The 23,037-nt window shown below is 44.1% G+C and overlaps 1 protein-coding gene across 1 annotated transcript in view; it reads left to right on the forward strand.

Moving 5' to 3' along the window:
* The window catches only part of LOC311129285 (ankyrin repeat and sterile alpha motif domain-containing protein 1B-like), a gene marked incomplete at both ends in the record, with an annotated part of 149,202 nt that overhangs the window by 80,378 nt on the left and 45,787 nt on the right, over nt 1-23,037 (forward strand). Inside the window, 3 exons of the mRNA XM_084161571.1 lie at nt 1,896-1,972; nt 2,697-2,807; nt 9,439-9,570. Of these exons, the coding sequence (XP_084017697.1) occupies nt 1,896-1,972; nt 2,697-2,807; nt 9,439-9,570 (320 nt within the window). The remainder of the gene's footprint in view (nt 1-1,895; nt 1,973-2,696; nt 2,808-9,438; nt 9,571-23,037) is intronic.

The raw sequence follows: 23,037 nt of genomic DNA on the forward strand, positions 1-23,037 counted from the left end.
GTGCACTGGTATTACTCTTACAACTCCCGCTGCTCTCTCTCTCTCTCTTCTCAATCACCGCCAGTCAGCACTCCCCTTGAATTATCTTTAGTGGAGGGAGGGAGGGAGCTGAAAAAACACATTCAGCACAGCTCGTTCACGCCTGAACACACACCGTGTTTAAACATCTCGGCACACTTTAGTGTATGGAGAGGGGTAGTGGTGGAGAAAGGCGGAGAGAGGGGGAGTGGTGGAGAAAGGAGGAGAGAGGGGGAGTGGTGGAGAAAGGAGGAGAGAGGGAGGGAGAGAGGGGGTGGTGGAGAAAGGAGGAGAGAGGGGGAGTGGTGGAGAAAGGAGGAGAGAGGAAGGGAGAGTGGGAGTGGAGGAGGAGAGGGGGATACCCGGCTGGGTTCCATTTTACAAAATTGTTGACCTCCTCTGTCACTCTCAATTGTGGATCTGTGATGACTAGATAGGTGAAAGCACCATCTCTGCCGGGCTTCCGCCATATTGCTTTCACCTCTCCAGGTTTATCAGGTCTGTGAAGGGCAGTGAACGAGGGCAGACGGGAGGAACAACTTTCTGGAATAGAACGCCACCACACATCCCCAGTCACAGAAAGGAACATATTAAGGTGTTGACATATGTATTTGGCCAGGTCTGCTCTCTTTAGTTCATTTGAACTCCATTCAACTGAACAGATGAGTGTTTAGTAGAAACAAACCCAGTTTGATCCATCATCATCATTATGTACTGTAGTACTCTGTCTCTAGCTGTTTTCACTGAAGGAAATACCATCAATGAGCAGGTCACTCCAAGATGTGTGTGTGTGGGCGTGGGTGTGGGCATAGGTGTGTTTGGGTGTGTGTGGGCGTGGGCGTGAGCATGGGTGTGTGTGTGTGTGGGTGTGGGTGTGGGTGTGAGCATGGGTGTGTGTGGGTGTGGGTGTGGGTGTGCCACAGTGGCTGAAGCTAGATATTGATCCGAGAGGGAAGGAGAGCAGAATCCAATTCCAATTATACCACAACCCACGAAGGCCACAGAGAATGGTAGAGAAGAAGAGAGATGGAGAGAGAAGCTTCTCCGTCTCTTTTGACTTCAGCTCTCTTTCTCATCTCTCCATTCTTTCACAGCCTTACATGTCACAATTAGCTAGGATTGTTGAAAACAGATTTAATATTTTCCCTTTTTGTCTTTTGTTGTCCCCTTCGTTTGACTATCCACAATCTCTTCTCTCCCCATTTCCCCACTCTCTCCCCATCTCCCCTCTCTCTCCCCATCTCCCCTCTCTCTCCCCATCTCCCCACTCTCTCCCCATCTCCCCTCTCTCTCCCCATCTCCCCACTCTCTCCCCATCTCCCTTCTCTCTCCCCATCTCCCCTCTCTCTCCCCATCTCCCCACTCTCTCCCCTGTCCCCTCTCTCTCCCCTGTCCCCTCTCTCTCCCCATCTCCCCTCTCTCTCCCCATCTCCCCCTCTCTCCCCATCTCCCCCCTCTCTCCCCATCTCCCCCCTCTCTCCCCATATCCCCTCTCTCTCCCCATCCCCCCTCTCTCTCTCCATCTCCCCACTCTCTCCCCATCTCCCCACTCTCTCCCCATCTCCCCACTCTCTCCCCATCTCTCCTCTCTCTCCCCATCTCCCCACTCTCTCCCCATCTCCCCACTCTCTCCCCATCTCCCCATTTCCCCATCTCCCCTCTCTCTCCCCATCTCTCCTCTTCCCCATCTCCCTCATCTCCCCTCTCTCCCATCTCCCCCATCTCCCCACTCTCTCCACCATCTCCCCCATCTCCCCTCTCTCTCCCCCTTTCTCCCCTTATAATCTCTCTCATCTCTCCTCTCCTTCGTCTCTCCTTCGCTCCCTCTACTCCCTCTCTCCCATCTCCTTTCCCCCTCCTCCCCTCCTCCTCCCCAGATGATGCTGTGACAGGGGAGCTCTCCAAGCTGCTGAATGAGATGAAGATGTGTCGGGACAGAGACTACTCCTTTGAGGTGTGCTGTAATGTTATTATCTTAATCTTTATCTTATAGACCCTTGTCTTGTCTTTGTAATCATAAAACAAATATTTAACCTTTATTTAACAAATTCTTATTTACAATGAGAGCCTACTTGTAAAGCCTCCATTGCTGATGCTTGTGGTGATAAAACAATTCCCCAAGTCAATAAATTACCATCCTACTTTACCCTACTCAACCCTACTCTACTTTACCCTACTCTACTCTACTCTACTCTACTTTACCCTACTCTACCCGACTCTACTCTACTCTACTCTACCCTACCCTACCCTACCCTACCCTACCCTACCCTACCCTACCCTACCCTACCCTACCCTACCCAACCCTACCCTACTCTACCCTACTCTACCCTACTCTACTTTACTTTTACTCTACCCTACTCTACTCTACTCTACCCTACTCTACTCTACTCTACTCTACTCTACTCTACTCTACTCTACTCTACTCTACTCTACTCTACTCTACTCTACTCTACCCTACCCTACTCTACTCTACTCTACCCTACCCTACCCTACCCTACCCTACCCTACCCTACCCTACCCTACCCTACCCTACCCTACCCTACTCTACCCTACTCTACTTTACTTTTACTCTACCCTACTCTACTCTACTCTACCCTACTCTACTCTACTCTACTCTACTCTACTCTACTCTACTCTACTCTACTCTACCCTACTCTACTCTACTCTACTCTACTTAGGAGCTCTGCCAGACCATCTCATCCCACTCACATTCCATGGACAGCTTTGGCAGCGGCCACCTCTCAGACGAGGAGCGACGCAGCAATGGCACCCTGAGCAGAGTCAGAAAGGTGGGCACCATTTTGGATCAGGGAGGGTGGATGGGACCAGGGGTAATCAAGGGGGATGTGTAGGGTGAGGAAAGTTTTTGCAATTTTGGGTCTCGGGTATCGTACAGTTGGATTGTTATTCATGGTCCCCCAGGAATGGATTGGAAAACAATGTTCTACTGCAGTGCTCTGGGGTCCATTGCTGTAGTAGCATTTAGTCACCAGGTGAGGGCAGCCTCAGACAGGCTGTAAGGCAGAAATGTATACTGAACAAAAACATAAACGCAACATGCAACAATTTCAAAGATTTTACTGAGTTACAGTTCCTATAAGGAAATTAGTCAATTGAAATAAATAAATTAGGGCCTAATCTATGGATTTCACATGACTGGGAATACAGATTTGCATCTATTGGTCACAGATACCTTTAAAAAAAGTTAGGGGCGTGGATCAGAAAACCAGTCAGTATCTTGTGTGACCACCATTTGCCTCATGCAGCGCGACACATCTCCTTCACATAGAGTTGATCAGGCTGTTGATTGTGGCCTGTGGAATGTTGTCCCACTCCTCTTCAATGACTGTGCGAAGTTGCTGGATATTGGAACACGCTGTCGTACACGTCGATCCAGAGCATCCCATACTTGCTCAATGGGTGACATGTCTGGTGAGAATGCAGGCCATGGAAGAACTCGGACATTTTCAGCTTCCAGGAATTGTATACAGATCCTTGCGACATGGGGCTGTGCATTATCATGCTGAAACTTGAGGTGAAGGTCGACGGATGAATGGCACGACAATGGGCCTCAGGATTTCATCATGGTATCTCTGTGCATTCAAATTGCCATCGATAAAATGCAATTTTGTTTGTTGTCCGTAGCTTTTGCCTGCCCATACCATAACCCCACTGCCACCATGGGGCACTCTGTTCACAACGTTGACATCAGCAAACCGCTCGCCCACACAATGCCATACAGTTGCCCGGTACAGTTGAAACCGGGATCCATCCGTGAAGAGCACACTTCTCCAGCATGCCAGTGGCCATCGAAGGCGAGCATTTGCCCACTGAAGTCGTTTACGACGCCACACTGCATTCAGGTCACGACCCTGGTGAGGACGACGAGCACGCAGATGAGCTTCCCTGTTTGTGCAGAACTTCTTCGGTTATGCAAACCCACAGTTTCATCAGCTGTCTGGGTGGCTGCTCTCAGATGAACCCGCAGGTGAAGAAGCCCGATGTGGATGTCCTAGGCTGGCGTGGTTACACATGGTCTCCGGTTGTGAGGCCTGTTGGACCTACTGCCAAATTCACTAAAATTACGTTGGAGGCGGCTTATGGTAGAGAAATTAATATTACATTCTCTGGCAACAGCTCTGGTGGACATTCCTGCAGTCAGCATGCCAATTGCACGCTCCCTCAAAAGTTGAGACATCTGTGGCATTGTGTTGTGTGACAAAACTGCACATTTTAGAGGGACCTTTTATTGTCCACAGCACAGGGTGCACCTGTGTAATGATCATGCTGTTTATTCAGCTTCTTGATATGCCACACCTGTCAGGTGGATGGATTATCTTGCCAAAGGAGAAATGCTCACTAACAGGGATGTAAACAAATTTGTGCATAACATTTTAGAGAAATACGTTTTTTGTGCATATGGAACATTTCTGGGATCTTTTATTTCAGCTCATGAAAAATGGGACAAACACCTTACATTTTGCGTTCATATTTTTCAGTGTAGAACGTCCTCCTTCCTTCCATGAAGCAACCACTGATCTGACATCACTGGATTGGTGAAAGCTATGTAATGGAATCCTTGCTTTACATCAAATCAGTGATTTTGTAGGAATTCACTTGAAGGAAGGCAGTAAGGTAGGAAGGAAGGGTGCATGTTTTAGTATTAGAACAAGGCCTTGGTCAGCCTAGCTTCACCCCTGAGAGCTGATGGGTAGAAGGACTTTCGTCGTGGCAACAGGTTTCGAGTTTCTTTCATTTCCACAGAGATTGATGCCTGTGGCGTTTGGCGCGGCACACTAACAGGAATTGATCTGGTTTGAATCAAACCACTGCCGCTGTGTGTGTGTGTGTGTGGTGTGGGTGGGTGGGTGGCTTGATGGAGCGACAGCCTCTGGGCAGGCCTTGGCCTTAGTTTAACAGAAGCACACACACGTCTCAATCAGTCACACACTGAGGCGACGATGTAGGCGCGCACACAAACACAAACACACACACACACACACAAACACACACACACAAACACAAACACACACACACACACACACACACACACACACACACACAGAGCACATGTAATGGAGTGGGTTACATATGTATTCGATTTTGTGTCTTCATGGTCAGTGTCCGTATGTGTGTCTCTCATGCTTATTTATATGGTTCTTCATGGATCTGGATGTGTGAATATGTCCCCTGCGCACATACAGGCCTATGTGCTCATTTTGAATGCATGCCTGACCATTAGCATGACACACTGTAAATGTCAGAGAGGGATGCAGTGTCTGTTCCTCAGATAGACTGATGAAGAAAACATGGTCATCTCCCATATCTCCTGTATGACACACTCATCAACTTTCTGGTTACAGAGCTGAGGTGTAACCATAGAAATAGAGTTGGATGTCTATGGGTGTAGCCCACTGCCCTCATCGCTACATCTGCTGTACACTATGGAAGGGCCTTATTGGCTAGTAGCGAAGCACTTACTAAATAGAACAGGTCAACAGCCATGTCACAAATAGGTGTTCATCATGTTTCTCTAGTAATGATGCCACATCAACGAATGACGTGTCAATGTGTTAGACCTATACTGACATGGTATTGGTGGTCTATCGTTTATGTACTGCAAGGGACAGCCATGTCTGTTCTGTTGTGTGTACAACTTTAATGTCTCTTCCGTGACAATTCCATGATTGTCATGTGTGATTGTAAGATGACCATTGACAATCGACAACACAGTGAAGACCACACTACCATAATAGTAGCACACAACAAACCAGCTTTTCCCCACTAAATGTAGTACTCTGTAGTGTGAGAACGTCAGGGAGTCCCACTACTCTAGCCCCAGGCTTCCAACGGGCCTAGCTCTGACAAATCACCTCTACCGTTCAACAGAGAACAATAAATATTCATTAGATAGCACATGCTAATATTATTCCACCAAATGACTGTATCATCATTCAACTGAGCAGACCTGGAAGGACCAAGGCAGGCCTGTGTCCATGTTGAAGACTGTGTCCAAATGGCAAAGTAATGCCCTAGTATATAGGGAATAGGGTCAAATTTGGGACACAGCAAAAATAATAATGGTATCAGTGTTAAGGCCATCTAATAGACCTGAAGAGAGAGTGTGTGTGTGTGTGTGTGTGTGTGTGTGTGTGTGTGTGTGTGTGTGTGTGTGTGTGTGTGTGTGTGTGTGTGTGTGGACGTGTTTAACTATTCTTGTGGGGACCAGAATTCCCCACAAGAATAGTGAACGAACAAAAATGTGACCAACTGGGGACATTTTGTTAGTCCCCACGAGGTCAAATGCTATTTCTAGGGGTTTTAGGGTTAAGGTTAGAATTACTTTTAGGGTTAGAATTTGGGTTAGGGTTAGGAGCTAAGGTTAGTTTTAGGGTTAGGAGATAGGGTTAGGTTTAGGGTTAAGGTTAGGTTAGGTTTTTGGGTTAGGGTTAAGGTTAGGGTAAGGGTAAGAGTACGGCTTAGGGTTAAGTTTAAGGGTTAGGGAAAATAGGATTTTGAATGGGACTGAATTGTGTGTCCCCACAAGCTTAGCTGTACAAGACTGTGTGTGTGTTTGTGTGTGTGAGAGAGAGAGAGAGAGTAAGAGAGAGAGGATTGTTGTGTGTTTCGTAGAGTATGTCTATATTGCGTTTTTTTTTCTGTCTTTCCACAATCTCATAAAATTGGTGACCTTCTGGTTCTTCCATTTATTTTATCCAGCAATCTCTCTCTCACTCTCCTCCCTACTCCATCTGCCCCTCTCTTGCTCTTTCTCTGTTTCCCCTCCCTCTCTGCCTCTCAATCTCACTGGGACCTTGGGCTTTCCCCCTGCATCATGTGGGTCACTGGTGTTGTCAGGAGACAACACCCCTCTCACAAAACCCATCTAAACATATATCCTCTTGGCAATATAGACCCTATAAAAAGGGCACAATGTGTGCATGTTAGTGTGCGTGTGTGTGTATTATTTGTTTATTAGGATCCCCAGTAGCTTTTGCAGAAGCAGTAGCTACTCTTCCGGGGGTCCACAAAAAACACTAAACATGACAAAGTAACAAAACACTTATACACTGATAGACAAGGAAAATCACACACATTTTAAATACAATTATATACAAACAATACAACAAAATACAATTAAAACAACAAAAAACATAATGTGTGTGTGTTTGTCCCCGCCGTTCCATGAGTTGTTGTTTTTTGAAGGTAATTTTGCTGTTTGAGTAATTGGAGATGGAAGGGAGTTCCATGCGATCATGGCTCTGTATAAAACTGCGTTGCTGTGAATTTGTTTTGGACTTGGGGACTGTGCAGATATTTTGAAATTTTAGTCATTTAGCAGACGCTCTTATCCAGAGCGACTTACAGTTAGTGAGTGCATACATTTTTCATACTGGCCCCCGTGGGAAACGAACCCACAACCATGGCGTTGCAAGCGCCATGCTCTACCAACTGAGCTACAGGGGACCCCTGGTGGCATGTCTTGTGGGGTGTGAATGGGTGTCTGAGCTGAATGTTATTTGATTATGCCGACAGTCTGGAATTTTCGTCACAGTAATATTTCTAATTAAAACTAGGAGAAGCAGTTAATCCCTTGTCAACCCTCAACCAGGGAAGACTGGCATGCATGTGGTTGATGTTAGTTCTGTATGTGCAGTTAAGGGCAAGGCGTGCTGCTCTGTTTTGAGCCAGCTGCAGCTTTGGTAGGTCTTTCTTTGCCGCACTTGACCATATTTCCGGACAGAAATCAAGATGGAACAAGACCAGAGCCTAAACAAATAGTACAGTTTATTTTTGTGTCAGAAACGCAGAACAGACCCCTCCCCATCTTCACAACAACTTTGTCAATATGACTTGCCCACGATAATTGACCATCCAATGTTATACCAAGGAGTTAAGCTTCCTCAACTTTCTCAATGGTCACACGCTTTTGTACAACTCCAGTTGAGGTTTAGGTCTAAGAGAATGTTTTTAACCAAATACAATGCTTTCAGTTTTAGATGTATTTAAGAACAGTTTATTATTAATCACCCATTCTGATACTGACTTTAACTCCTTATTTAGAATTTCAGTGAGCTCACTGGCTTTGAGTGCTGACATGTAGAGTGTGGAATCATCAGCATACATAGTCATTCTAGTTTCGTGTAAGACCAGTGGCAAATCATTTGTAAAAATAGGGAAGTGTAACGGCCCAAGGCAACTGCCCTGAGGGATACCGCACAGTACATATCTGATGTTAGAGAAGCTTCAGTTGAAGAACACTCTCTGGGTTCTATTGGAGAAATAACTCTCCAACCATGTGATGGCAGATGATGTAAAGCCATAGCAAGTGAGTTTCTTCAATAACAATGTATGATCAATAACATCAAAGGCTGCACTGAAATCTAACATTACAACTCCAACTATCATCTTATTATCCATTTATTTTAACCAATCGTCAGTCACCTGAGTCAGTGCAGTACAAGTTGAGTGCCCTTCCTATATGCATGCTGAAAATCAGTAGTTAACTTGTTCTCTGAAAAATAGCATTGTATTTGGTCAAACACAATTACCTCCATCAGTTTACTAAGAACAGGCAGCAAACTGATTGGGCGGCTGTTAGAGCCAGCAAAGGGTGCTTTACTATTTTTAGGCAATGGAATAACTTTAGCTTCCGCTTCCTTCCATACCTGTGGACACACACTACTTTAGCCTTTGGTTAAAGATATAGCAAATAGGGGTGGCAGTCTGCTACCAATCTCTATAGTTTCACATCAAGGTTGTCTATACCTGGAGTCTTATCATTATTGATGGATAAAAATTGTTTTTCCACCTCTCCCACACTAACTTGACCAAATTCAAAACAGCAATCCTTCGCTGTCATTATTAAATATTTTATACCAAAATATGATGGTTCATTGTTGTCATTGCACTTCTGAGTTTTTCCACTGCTACCGTTATAAAGGACCCATCAACTTCAGTGAACGATGGAGATGAATTGGGTTTTCTGCCCATGATATCTTTTAAGGTACTCCAAAGTCTTTTTCCATTGTGTTTTATGTCATTTATCTTTGTTTGGTAATATACTTTCTTCTTCTTTTTGTTAAGTTTAGTCACAACATTTCTCAATTTAGCAGCCTGACTTGTTTGCCACTTCTTTTGCATCATTTCTTTGAACCATAAAATTTTTCAATTGATCGACCCAGTTCTCAAAGTTTCTTAACAGGTGCATGCTTGTCAACAATTGGCATAAATAATTTTCCAAATACTTCCAGTGCTACATCCGGAGTCACTTCCTCATACAGATCAGACACATTTTTTACATCTTCAATATTGTATTGTGTTTCTCTGTAGTGACCTGGAGTAGGTTTGTGTGAGATTCAGTGTGTGGTTTGGTGAGTGTGTGTTTATATGAACAGTGTGTATTGTATCTCTCTGCAGCGGCCTACTCCCCCACTTCCCCCGGCCCAGGAGGAAGAGGAGGGGGAGAAGAGCTGTGGCCCTGCTGGGTTCTGGGAGGCCCTCACACCCTGCAACGGCTGTCACAACCTGGGCTTCTCCAGCCTGTCACAGGTACACACACACACACACACCTCCCCCCTTCACTTGTATTCCTACATTCCCTCTTCCTCCTGTCATTAATAAAACTGATAAGCATTATCATGGAATGCCAGTATAATATGCTATAATTGCCCTGTCTCAATCATAAGTGCCATCAAAGACACTCCAATGGCCTGTTTCACAGTATATATGGCTCGTTGTCTCTGACACACTCAGTTAGTATACATCACCCTGCAGAATGCAGCGGGGCTGAGCCATGTAGCAATATGTTTATGTATTTGTACGGCTAATAGAGCTCAGTGGATGTTGTCTTCCGTTTTGCGCTTGGTTTGTATTGTCGTTGTGTTGCCGTGAGAACCGCAAAGTATCTCTCTCGGCCATTTGCTCTCTTTCACTATCTATCTTTCTGACTATTTTCTGACTATTTATCTATCTTTCTATATATCTTTCTGACTTTCTATCTTTCTGACTATCTTTCTCACTATACATTTTTCACTATCTATCTTTCTGAATATCTTTCTCTCTCTTCATTCCGTTTCTCTCTCTTTCACTCTCTTTCTCTCTCCCTTCATTTTTCTCTTTCTCTCGTTGTCTCCAAAACGGGGAACAGCATCAGTATCCAGTCTCCCCCTCTCTCCCCTCCTTCTATCCCCTCCCTCTCCCCTGTCCTGTCTCCCCCTTCTGTCCTCCATCTCCCCCTCCTGTCTCCCCCCTCTGTCCTCCCTCTATCCCCCTCCTGTCTCCCCCCTCTGTCCTCCCTCTATCCCCCTCCAGTCTCCCCCCTCTGTCCTCCCTCTCTCCCCCTCCTGTTTCCCCCCTCTGTCCTCCCTCTCTCCCCCTCCAGTCTCCCCCCTCTGTCCTCCCTCTCTCCCCCTCCTGTTTCCCCTCTCTGTCCTCCCTCTCTCCCCACTCTGTCCTCCCTCTCTCCCCCTCCTGTTTCCCCCCTGCCTTGGCTAACCATAGCTAATGACAGCAGATTAAGCAGTTAGCAATAGTGGGACATGGATGACAGCAGTAGAGACTGGTGACATTTAGACAAATACTGTGTCTGGCCCACAGCCTGGCTAGAGTTACCTATCTATCAACACCTGGTGGGGGATGATGGGCCTGGGATGGATTAGCAGAGCCTACCTTTTGGATTTTGAGTGTGTGTGTGTACATTTTGTTTTCAACTAGCCTTATTTTCTTTTCAACTAGCCTCATTTTGGTTTCAACTTGCCTCATTTTGGTTTCAACTAGCCTCATTTTGGTTTCAACTAGCCTCATTTTGGTTTCAACTAGCCTCATTTTGGTTTCAACTAGACTCATTTTGGTTTCAACTAGCCTCATTTTGTTTTCAACTAGCTTTATTTTGGTGTCAACTAACCTCATTTTGGTTTCAACTAGCCCAAAAGTATTTCTCTGCCCCCAAGGCAATCAGCTCCCTCCTGATTGGATTGTCACGGTGGCCTCTCAACAAGGGAATAATCTTACTGAGAGTCTTATAACAGGATGCTTCAACTCTAGTCCTGGACCTTTCAAAGTGTGTGTTCAACCAATCAACTACTCATCACAATCTTCACAAAATATCCATCTATGTTGTGTAATTTTAGAGGTTAAATTGTAAGTAAGAATGCTTTTTCTGCTCCAATGTAGACCACCAAAGCAGACTTTCTCCACACCTCCTCAGTCTCTCTTTTTCTCTCCTCCATCTGTTCTTCTCTCCTTCCTCCTCTCATCCGTCCGGTTTGTCAGATTGTCAGAGTGATGGCAGTCCCACTGGGCTCTGTTCTCTTCCTCTTTTTAAGTGGTGGAAATGTCTCTCTCTCACTTTCCACTCAGTTTCACTTCTTAGCTTTTTCTCCACAACTTTCTTTCCCTCTCTCTCTCTCTCTCTCTCTCTCTCTCTCTGTCTCTCTCTCTCTCTCTCTCTCTCAATCTCTCTCTTTCTTTCTTTCTCTCTCTCTCTCTCTCTCTCTCTCTCTCTCTCTCTCTCTCTCTCTCTCTCTCTCTCTCTCTCTCTCTCTCTCTCTCTCTCACTCATTCCCTATTGTTCATCAGCCCACATTTCTTTCTCCACATTTCTCTCACTGTCTGACAGAAGTGTGTTAAGCGCTGTATTGATCGCCGTGGTAGCGAGGTCTCAGCTGCCACTCAAGCTGTCAGTCAGAGGGACGGACTGTACTCTGATGTGTGAGGGTGACACTAAAAGGCTGCAGAGGGTGACTCTAAAAGGCTGCTGTGTGCGTGCGTGCGTATATGTGATAAATAGAGAGAGTAGTAGAGTGAGGGAGTTAGAGAGAGAGAGAGAGAGAGAAAGAAAGACAGAGAAAGAATGTGCAGATTTAGTTGTAACCCCAAGACATCATCAAATAAGTGTGTACGTCTTTCATTGCCACAGCTCCTATATATGGGCATTAAGAAGGTGGCAAACGTGTCATTCTCTGTCGCATGTCTTGCATATGTGTGTGCGTGTGTGTTTGAGCAGAGGGGGTTCCATCTCTCTCTCTCTCACTCTCTCTCTGCCTCTCTCTCTCTCTCTCTCTCTCTCTCTCTCTCTCTCGTCACACAGACGTGGATCCTCTCCATGTGAACGCAGACTGATGCCATGACAACCAAGGACCACTTTAGGTGTCTGTGTGTTTGGTAAAGCAGTGCGGAGTTCCTTCAGCTGAAAGTACGACGACTTAGAGAAAAAAAAAGTTGGACCTTTGTCACTGTGGAGCCCCTGCAGAGAGAATGATGGAGAGAGAGATGGGGAGGGAGAGAGGGGGGGAGAGAGGGGGGGAGGGAAAGCAAAGGGTTCACACGGTTGCTAGGCAACACAGAAATTCATAAAGTAGCATGCGTGGGATATCCGCCCACTACAACCATTGACAAATCTGTACAAGATCAGATCAGGTGCGTCAGAGCACTGCGCAATATCAGACACAAACACACGCATACGGAAACACACACCCACACACATACGCACAGGAATGCACGCATGCTAATTGGGCCTAGTGCAGGTTGGGAGAATCCAGGGTAAATGAATGGAGCTGGAAGGGTGTGTGTGTGTCCAATGCTGGAGCCATAGTAAGCTGTAGTGACTTTGTCACGCCCAGTCATCCTCCTCAGTCATCTCGCTAGAACATTCTGCTGACAGTGTCAGGCACTACCCTTGGGTTTCTTAGAACCGCTGGGAGTGTTTGTGTGTGTTCCCCTCCGGGTTGCAGATAACGCACATCTCCTGACTGAGTCCTCGAGGTAAACCGGAAAAGAAAAGAACACTGATGTTCTGGAGGTCTGATAAAAGAGAGAGACTTAGGGAAGAGAGGATGAGGAAGAGGTGGGGTCAGACGTTTGAGTCATAACCAAGATCAAATTGTTTTGATGAAATATAACTTTTCACTTTATTCTTATACAGACTTCAATACACTTGAATAGTTTTCATATGTGACTATTGATATTTAAATTTAAAAATGTAAAAGTAATGTAAATGTAATGTAAATGCAGTTGAAGGAGGGCTGTTCAGGTGGTATTGGGGGTCCTGTGTGGCTCAGTTGGTAGAGCATGGCGCTTGCAACGCCAGGGTTGTGGGTTCGATTCCCAAGGGGGACCAGTATGAAAATGTATGCACTCACTACTGTAAGTCGCTCTGGATAAGAGTCTGCTAAATGATTAAAATGTCAAAAATGTACAGGCTGTCACTGGCCATGAGGAGATAAGTGTGCGTGTGTTTGTGTGTAATTACATTCATTTCTCATGGCTAATATTTCCTGAGAATGCATTAAATAATAAATCAAGCTTTATTTATACAGGGCACTTCAGTCATGGAATGCAACACAATGTGCTTCACAGGAAAAAACTAATAAACGATTAAAATAAAAACTGAAATATTTACTACACAACAAACATAAGAGGATAAAAAACAAATGAATAACAATAACAACTGAATGACTAAAAAGCACCCTATGGAAAAGCAAAGCTAAAAAAGTGTTTCTTTTAAGATCTCTTTTAAATATGTCGACAGTTTCGGCCCCCCTCAGGTTCTCTGGCAGGCTATTCCAGAGGCTGGGGGCATAGTAACTAAATGCTGCCTCTCCATGCCTCTTGGTCCTAGGCTTTGGGATAGTTAAAAGGCCAGTGCCGGGGGACCTGAGGGACCTACTGGCTACATAACTTAAAAGCATGTCTGACATGTATTGGGGTGCACAATCGTGGATTGATTTAAAAACCAATAGAAGAATCTTAAAATGTATTCTACAACTCACAGGCAGCCAGTGCAGAGACCTTAAAACCTGTGTAATGTGTGCTGTCCATCTGGTCTTGGTCAGTATCCATGCTGCAGTATTCTATATGTTTGCAGTTGACCAATGGCTTTATTGGGTAGACCAGACAGGAGAGTATTACAGTAGTCAAGCCTGCTTGTAATAAAAGTATGGATGAGTCTCTCTGTATCAGCCTGAGAGAGAAACGGCCACACCTTGGCAATGTTCCTCAGGTGGTAAAAAGCTATTTTGGTTGGAGGAAGTTGTGAGCCATCCAGCCTTCCTGTGAGGGGAACGGCACCTCCGTACCTTCAGGCTCTGATCAGTCCCTACACCCAAACGAGGGCATTGCGTTCATCCACCTCTGGCCTGATGGCCCCCCTACCTCTGCGGAAGCACAGTTCCCGCTCAGCCCAGTCAAAACTGTTCGCTGCTCTGGCACCCCAATGGTGGAACAAGCTCCCTCACGACGCCAGGACAGCGGAGTCACTCACCACCTTCCGGAGACACTTGAAACCCCACCTCTTTAAGGAATACCTGGGATAGGATAAAAGTAATCCTTCTACCCCCCCCCCCTAAAAATAAAAAATACTACTAATAATACTAATAATAATTGATATATTTTAAAGTGGTTGTCCCACTGGCTATCATAAGGTGAATGCACCAATTTGTAAGTCGCTCTGGATAAGAGCGTCTGCTAAATGACAAAAATGTAAATTAAAATGTAAGTATTTAATTCACTAATACAGTCTAATAATTTATCCGTGGAGCTTAATCCTCTGATGACACAGAAATGTAAAGTTGTGGCGCAGTGGTCTAAGGCACTGCATCGCAGTGCTAACTGTGCCACTAGAGATCCTGGTTCGAATCCAGGCTCTGTCGCAGCCGGCCGCGACCGGGAGACTCATGGGCGGCGCACAATTGGCCCAGCGTCGTCCAGGGTAGGGGAGGGAATGGCCGGCAGGGATGTAGCTCAGTTGATAGAGCATGGCATTTGCAACGTCAGGGTTGTGGGTTCGATTCCCACGGGGGGGCAGTATAAAAAAAAGATATGTATTCACTAACTGTAAGTCGCTCTGGATAAGAGCGTCTGCTAAATGACTAAAATGTAATGTAAATGTATCGTCTGCGTAGCAGTGAAAATCAATGCTGTGCTTTCTGATAACACTGCCAAGGGATAACATACAGTATACAGTGGGGGAAAAAAGTATTTAGTCAGCCACCAATTGTGCAAGTTCTCCCACTTAAAAAGATGAGAGAGGCCTGTAATTTTCATCATAGGTACACGTCAACTATGACAGACAAAATGAGAAAAGAAAATCCAGAAAATCACATTGTAGGATTTTTTATGAATTTATTTGCAAATGATGGTGGAAAATAAGTATTTGGTCAATAACAAAAGTTTCTCAATACTTTGTTATATACCCTTTGTTGGCAATGACACAGGTCAAACGTTTTCTGTAAGTCTTCACAAGGTTTTCACACACTGTTGCTGGTATTTTGGCCCATTCCTCCATGCAGATCTCCTCTAGAGCAGTGATGTTTTGGGGCTGTCGCTGGGAAACACGGACTTTCAACTCCCTCCAAAGATTTTCTATGGGGTTGAGATCTGGAGACTGGCTAGGCCACTCCAGGACCTTGAAATGCTTCTTACGAAGCCACTCCTTCGTTGCCCGGGTGGTGTGTTTGGGATCATTGTCATGCTGAAAGACCCAGCCACGTTTCATCTTCAATGCCCTTGCTGATGGAAGGAGGTTTTCACTCAAAATCTCACGATACATGGCCCCATTCATTCTTTCCTTTACGCGGATCAGTCGCCCTGGTCCCTTTGCAGAAAAACAGCCCCAAAGCATGATGTTTCCACCCCCATGCTTCACAGTAGGTATGGTGTTCTTTGGATGCAACTCAGCATTCTTTGTCCTCCAAACACGACGAGTTGAGTTTTTACCAAAAAGTTATATTTTGGTTTCATCTGACCATATGACATTCTCCCAATCCTCTTCTGGATCATCCAAATGCACTCTAGGAAACTTCAGACGGGCCTGGACATGTACTGGCTTAAGCAGGGGGACACGTCTGGCACTGCAGGATTTGAGTCCCTGGCGGCGTAGTGTGTTACTGATGGTAGGCTTTGTTACTTTGGTCCCAGCTCTCTGCAGGTCATTCACTAGGTCCCCCCGTGTGGTTCTGGGATTTTTGCTCACCGTTCTTGTGATCATTTTGACCCCACGGGGTGAGATCTTGCATGGAGCCCCAGATCGAGGGAGATTATCAGTGGTCTTGTATGTCTTCCATTTCCTAATAATTGCTCCCACAGTTGATTTCTTCAAACCAAGCTGCTTACCCATTGCAGATTCAGTCTTCCCAGCCTGGTGCAGGTCTACAATTTTGTTTCTGGTGTCCTTTGACAGCTCTTTGGTCTTGGCCATAGTGGAGTTTGGAATGTGACTGTTTGAGGTTGTGGACAGGTGTATTTTATACTGATAACAAGTTCAAACAGGTGCCATTAATACAGGTAACGAGTGGAGGACAGAGGAGCCTCTTAAAGAAGAAGTTACAGGTCTGTGAGAGCCAGAAATCTTGCTTGTTTGTAGGTGACCATATACTTATTTTCCACCATAATTTGCAAATAAATTCATTAAAAATCCTACAATGTGATTCTCTGGATTTTTTTTCCTCAATTTGTCTGTTATAGTTGACGTGTACCTATGATGAAAATTACAGGCCTCTCTCATCTTTTTAAGTGGAAGAACTTGCACAATTGGTGGCTGACTAAATACTTTTTTCCCCCACTGTATAAACTGAACAGTACCGGACCCAAAGTCTAACCTTGTGGAACGCCACATTTGATATGTATTTCATCTTAGTTATGTTCACCAAGGGTGACAAAAAACTCTTGACCGGTTAAATAGGTCCTAAACCAATTTAGAACTGGACCAGAGAGTCCAACCCACCTCTCCAGTCGGTCTAAAGGACATCATGGTCAACAGTTCTGAATGCAGCACTTAAATCCAAGAGTACAAGGACAGAAAGCTGTTTGGCATCTGTGTTGGCTCTGTAGCTCAGCTGGTAGAGCACGGCGCTTGTAACGCCAAGGTAGTGGGTTCGATCCCCGGGACCACCCATACACAAAAAAATAAATAATGTATTCACGCATGACTGTAAGTCGCTTTGGATAAAAGCGTCTGCTAAATGGCTTATTATTATTATAAGATCATTTACCACTTTAACTAAGGCTGTCTCTGTGCTGGGCCCGAAAACCAGATTGGAATTTTTCTAAAAATACAGTTGTCACTTTAAAAAATCATTTAGCTGTTTGAAAACCAATTTCTCCAGAATTTTGCTTAAGAATGGAAGGTTGGAGATTTCCCGAAAATTGCTAAGAGCTGAACAATCTAGATTACTTTTCTTTAGAAGGGGTTTCACCATAGCAGTTTTTACTGCAGTGGAGAAAGTTCCTGTGATTAACAATAGCTTGCACTTCTTCAGATATGCAATTAAAAACTGTTTTGAAAAAGGTGGTGGGGATAGGATCGAGAAGGCAGGTAAAAGGCTTAAGTTATGATATCACTTTCCTGAGCATGTCTGTGTCAACCAGGGAAAATAAATCCCTAGTGCCTTTGCGTGGTAGGCTAGGGCACATATCATCAAACTTCTGATCAGGTCTTGCTTGACTGATACCCAGCCTAATGTTTGTTATCTTATCTCTGAAATATGCCGAAATCACATTACATTTAGATGTGGAGGAAAGTTAACATAGGTTTGCGGGGGTAGGATTTATCAGGCCATCAATGGTCGGGAAGAGCACTGTCTAATTATTCTAATTATTAATGATCAAGTTAGAAAAATTAGCCTGTCTGGGATTTCTAGTTGCCTTGTTATAAATACCAAGTTGCTCTCTCAGAATATCATAATGGACCTGCAACTTTGACTTTCTCCACTTCCGCTCTGCAATTTCTCTTTAATTTATTAGTTTCCTCACTCATCTCCGTTTGGATGTGGCCTTTTTCAACTTTACTGGAGCTATGGCATCAATGGTTGCCTTTAATTTGCTATTAAAGTTATCAACTAAATCAACACAAGAAGAAGGCAGAATGGGTGGTGGAGTATTGTTCATACACTCAATAAAATCTGTATCAACTTCAGAGGTAAGATAGCGTTTCTTAATAATGTGTTCAGTATTACCCTGTGCTATGGGCAACAAGGTAGGCGAAAATACAGACAGGTGATCAGATAAAGCAACATCAACAATAGAGGATATGTCAATAGAAAGCCCCTTGGTAATAACCAGGTCCAGAGTATGGCCGCGGTTATGGGTGGGCCAGGTAACATGTTAGATAAAGTCCATAGAGCTCAAAAGATTTGTAAGTTCAATGGCCTTGGAGTCAGTCTTTTTGTCAACATGAATATTAAAATCGCCCAACACAATGATTTTATCATAGTTCTGAAGGACAGTAGACAATAGTTCAGAGAAATCAGTAAAGAAAGTGGGGCAGTGCTTTGGTGGCCTATACAGGGTTATGGAGCACATGCACATGCACTCTACACACACGTACATTGTAATATTGTTGTATTGTGGAATTATACATTTTGTATTGTAGATATGTTGTGGTGTAATAATGTTATATGATGTACAGTACTGTTTTATATTTTGTTTTATAAGTGCCTTAATGTGTTTGGACCCCAGGAAGAGTAGCTGCTGCCTTGGCAACATCTAATGGGGATCCCTAATAAATACAAATACAAATACAGCTTTGCTATAGGAGGCATTTAAAACAGAGATTTGATTTGCCTGGGTTACAGCAAGGTCGGTGTACTTAGAAAGCAGGTTTCCTTTTCTCGCAGCCGAGCTAACAGCCGGAGGATCGCTTCCCTAAGATGCTTGATGGTGGTGCATTTAGGGCAGACAAATCCCTGTCCATTTTCCAGTTCCACCTTATCTTCATCTTGTGGGAATCATCTCACACCTGAAGCATTTGTGCCCAGCTGTGGATAAAAACACTGTTGGGCTAGCACTGCTACTGTTAGCCTGCTCCATTTTCATGATGGCTAGCAGCTAACTGCTACTTAACAGGAATCCGGGACACAAACCTGTGGTCCTAGCCGTAAATACAAACTATAGGTAGTATTAAAAACGATTTAATGAAATCTATTTCATAAAAACAACAAACCGAGTGTAGACAGTACACTGTTCTGTTGCACGCTCTAATGTCGTCTTATCAGAAATATGTGATCATGCTTTTGCAGCTCGTATTTATGGTTGATGCATTGTGTGTGTGTCCGCGCAGGCGGTTGTGTGTGCTTATGAGTGCGCGTTTGTGTGTGTATGCGTGCGTTATAACTCTCTCATAAACCATACGACCAATACAGTTAGTTTATGATTGTTACCGTGGCTAATATTTATGTGCAACACTATTTATCTTCCCTGACATTTCCATGTTAAATATTCATACATTAGCTAATACAGTTAGCATGAGATTGGTTCCCACTGGCTAATCCTTCTAGGAAATTCAGCATTGTCACACAACTCAATGTCTACTGCTAAGGTTCAGTCTCGGCTGGTGTTGCTAATGCTATTAGATGATGTAGTACAGTAGTAGCCTATGTGGGTTCTACTTTGCTACTTATTTTCATCAGTAATATTCAATTGACTCCAGATAAGTACACTAAGTTCAAATATGCAACACAGTTGACCAGTCCCAATAATTTTTATTTTTGTCATTTAGCAGACGCTCTTATCCAGAGCGACTTACAGAAGCAATTAGGGTTAAGTGCCTTGCTCAAGGGCATATCAACAGATTTTTCACCTAGTCTACTCAGGGATTAGAACCAGCGACCTTTCGGTTACTGGCACAACGCTCTTAACCACTAAGCTACCTGCCGACACAGATATCCTTCTACATACTGTACAGTGCCTATAGAAAGTCTACGCCTCCATTTTATTGCGTTAAAAAGTGGGATTGAAATAGATTCAATTGTAATTTTTTGTCATTGAGCTACACAAAATACTCCATAACAAAGTGAAAAATAAATTATATACAGTACCAGTCAAAAGTTTGGACACACCTACTCATTCCAGGGTTTTTCTTTATTTGTACTATTGTCTACATTGTAGAATAATAGTGAAGACATCAAAACTATGAAATAACACATATAGAATCATGTAGTAACCAAAAAAGTGTTCAACAAATCAAAATATATTTTATATTTGAGATTCTTCAAAGTAGCCACCCTTAGCATTGATTACAGCTTTGCACACTCTTGGCATTGAAACTGCTTAGGGATGTCACTATGAGGCCATTGATGATTTTAAAACCGCTACAGAGTTCAATGGCTGTGATAGGAGAAAATAGACATGCAAAACAGCTACTCAGATCAATGGCTGTGATTGGAGAAAATAAACATATGCAAAACAGCTACAGAGTTCAATGGCTGTGATAGGAGAAAATAAATATATGCAAAACAGCTACAGAGTTCAATGGCTGTGATAGGAGAAAATAAATATATGCAAAACAGCTACGGAGTTCAATGGCTATGATAGGAGAAAATAAACATATGCAAAACAGCTACAGAGTTCAATGGCTGTGATAGGAGAAAATAAACATATGCGTATGCCATCTTCTTTAGTGCACTTATTCACAATCCCAAGCCATTGCACAAGAAGTCCACTGCGGTTCAAGGCAATACTCAAGGGCATTGTAGTTTATTATGGTTAATTTAATCTCCCCTTTAAATTAGACCTATTTAATGTTGAGTGGTTTTTGGGTACAGCAGTGAAAGTAGCTTTGGGAACACCCTCTCTCTCTCGCTCTCTTTTCTCTAACCCATCTCTCCTCCCCTAGGCATCCCCCGTCTACCTATCTCCCCCCTCCCTCCCTCCCCCCCCCCCCCCCCCCCCCCCCCCCCATACTTAGGGTCCTCACTGCATCATATATACTTTGTGGGCCGTCCTAGAGAGCCATACTGACTGAGCCACCCCAGGCCTTCATAACCAGGTAATATACTGTACGACCCGTCATATTTTATGATTCAGCTCTGTTCCTCACAAGTGGTGATAATGAAGTTCCTGTGGAATCCAAGTGGAGGCAGAAATCATCTCCTTTCCTGCAGTATATGATCTGCTGCAGTATCACATGATTATAGGAATGGCCGCTGGATACTGGTGCTTGGTGTCATTGGAGGGCTGAAGAAAAAGTCAGAGACCTACACTAGCTAAACGAGGACTGAAAAACAAGTTAGAGACCTGCACTAGCTAAACGAGGACTGAAGAACAAGTCAGAGACCTACACTAGCTAAACGAGGACTGAAAAACAAGTCAGAGACCTACACTAGCTAAACGAGGACTGAAGAACAAGTTAGAGACCTACACTAGCTAATCGAGGGTGTTTGCAGGTGTTTTTCTGTTGTTAAGTTGCGTCAATTCAAATCTGGTATTAGGAACAAAAGAGGTCAACACGACTTCTAAGATATACTAGTATTTTAATTAATGCAAAACCTTCAATGGTAAATATGATGTTCGTATATACGGGTCCACTGAAATACCACGCAGGGCATTCTGAGAACTAAGCCATTGTTATGAGTTCTTCTTAAAATACTCTGACAGAGATAGTTCCCGCTCCCTGCTGGCCAATCAGAGTAGAGACTGAGCGTAGTTTAGACTTACTCAGCCTATCCGTTGGCACACAGGCTGGTCCCAGCCCCTTGGCGCTCCACTGTTGCACACTGTTGCCAGGCATAAGTTTGTTATCTTCACAACCTGTAGAGTCAGCACCTTTTTGCAGTACACATGTCCTTGAGTATGATGGTTTAACAAAGAGGCAGTGTTCGTGTATGTGAGAATCACAAGTTCTTATCTCCTCCTACCCCCTAACGTTCCTCACATGAATCACAGCTTGTTATGTGAAACAATTTATATCAGTACAGTACAAACCCATTATGTTTAATCATTAATGCATTCCTTCTAAGCTAGTCATCACATCTAGACCCCCACAATCCCCCTTTTCACACCCACTGGGTGTGAACCCAAAACAAGAAATTTCAGGGAAATTCAGGAAACCCCCTATTGACACCCTCTAGGGTGTCACTCATTAAAATACAATACAAACAAAAATAATCACACTTTTATTAATAGGCAATAATGATAATAAAAAGGCCTTCAGTCCTTCCATCTACACCCACTTGTACTAGGCTGGCTATCAGCCACCCAGGAACTTCAAACCTTCACATAAGGAAAGACAAACATTCACAATGGTTAACTTGATTAATAAAGCATAAAACACAGGATTAATAACACAAAACACAAGATTATTAAAACATAAAACACAAACAGGGAAGTACATTTTGGCCCCCTTTAGACACCCTCTAGGGTGTCACTCCACCAAGCCTGGTAGGTCATATCCTTCATTCCTTAGGTCGGCCGTATCTCACCATCTGTTGGGAAACCGCCTTCTCCATCTCCTTTCTCACCAACCCTCGGATACAGGGAATAAGACAACATCCACAAAGAACAAGTATACCCATAGAAGCTATAACTTCACCCAGAATAGTTACAACAATAGTTTTCCATTTACCAAATATGTTATCAAACCAACCGTTTAGGGAGCTATCAATACCAGAGTTCTCAGCCAGTTCGTTCGCCAGCGTGGTGAGTCCCTGAAGCGCTTTGGTCACGGACCCGTCCGGTGCTGTATTGTTTGAGATGAAAGTACAGCACATAGATTCAAACAGAACACAAACTCCGCCCCGCTCAGCCAAAAGCATATCTAAAGCTATTCTATTCTGCCATGCCATTAAGCTAGTTGCCGCTGTCTGCTCAGCTAATCCCTTTATTGCATCACAAGTGTGGTTTATAAATCTTTGCTGGTTATAGTAAATATAATTTATCCAATCTACGTTTTTATTAATTGTTGACCACCAGAAATGACTTGATTCAAACCCAGCTGCGATCTGATTCCTAGCTTTGAATTCTTCTGGAACCCCTCGGGGTACTCCTATCCCATCCATATATATCCTTTCATCAAAGGATCCCGGGAGGAGGTCCCACTTTCTACGTGACAACTCACCAGTCTCTGACACGTTTGATTGTTTGCGTATGTAGGTGAGTTCACAATCTGTTATCACCACACAACCATCAGATGTCAGCACGGGCCTTGTTTTGGTTCCTAAAATCCTCTGGCTGCAACAAAGAGGAGAGGTTAGTCATGGTCTCTTTAGTTGTGACATTCTCTGTGTGGGAGCAGGAGCTAAGATG

The sequence above is a fragment of the Coregonus lavaretus genome (assembly GCF_964263955.1).
Source record: "Coregonus lavaretus genome assembly, chromosome: 5".
Taxonomy (NCBI): Eukaryota; Metazoa; Chordata; class Actinopteri; order Salmoniformes; family Salmonidae; genus Coregonus; species Coregonus lavaretus.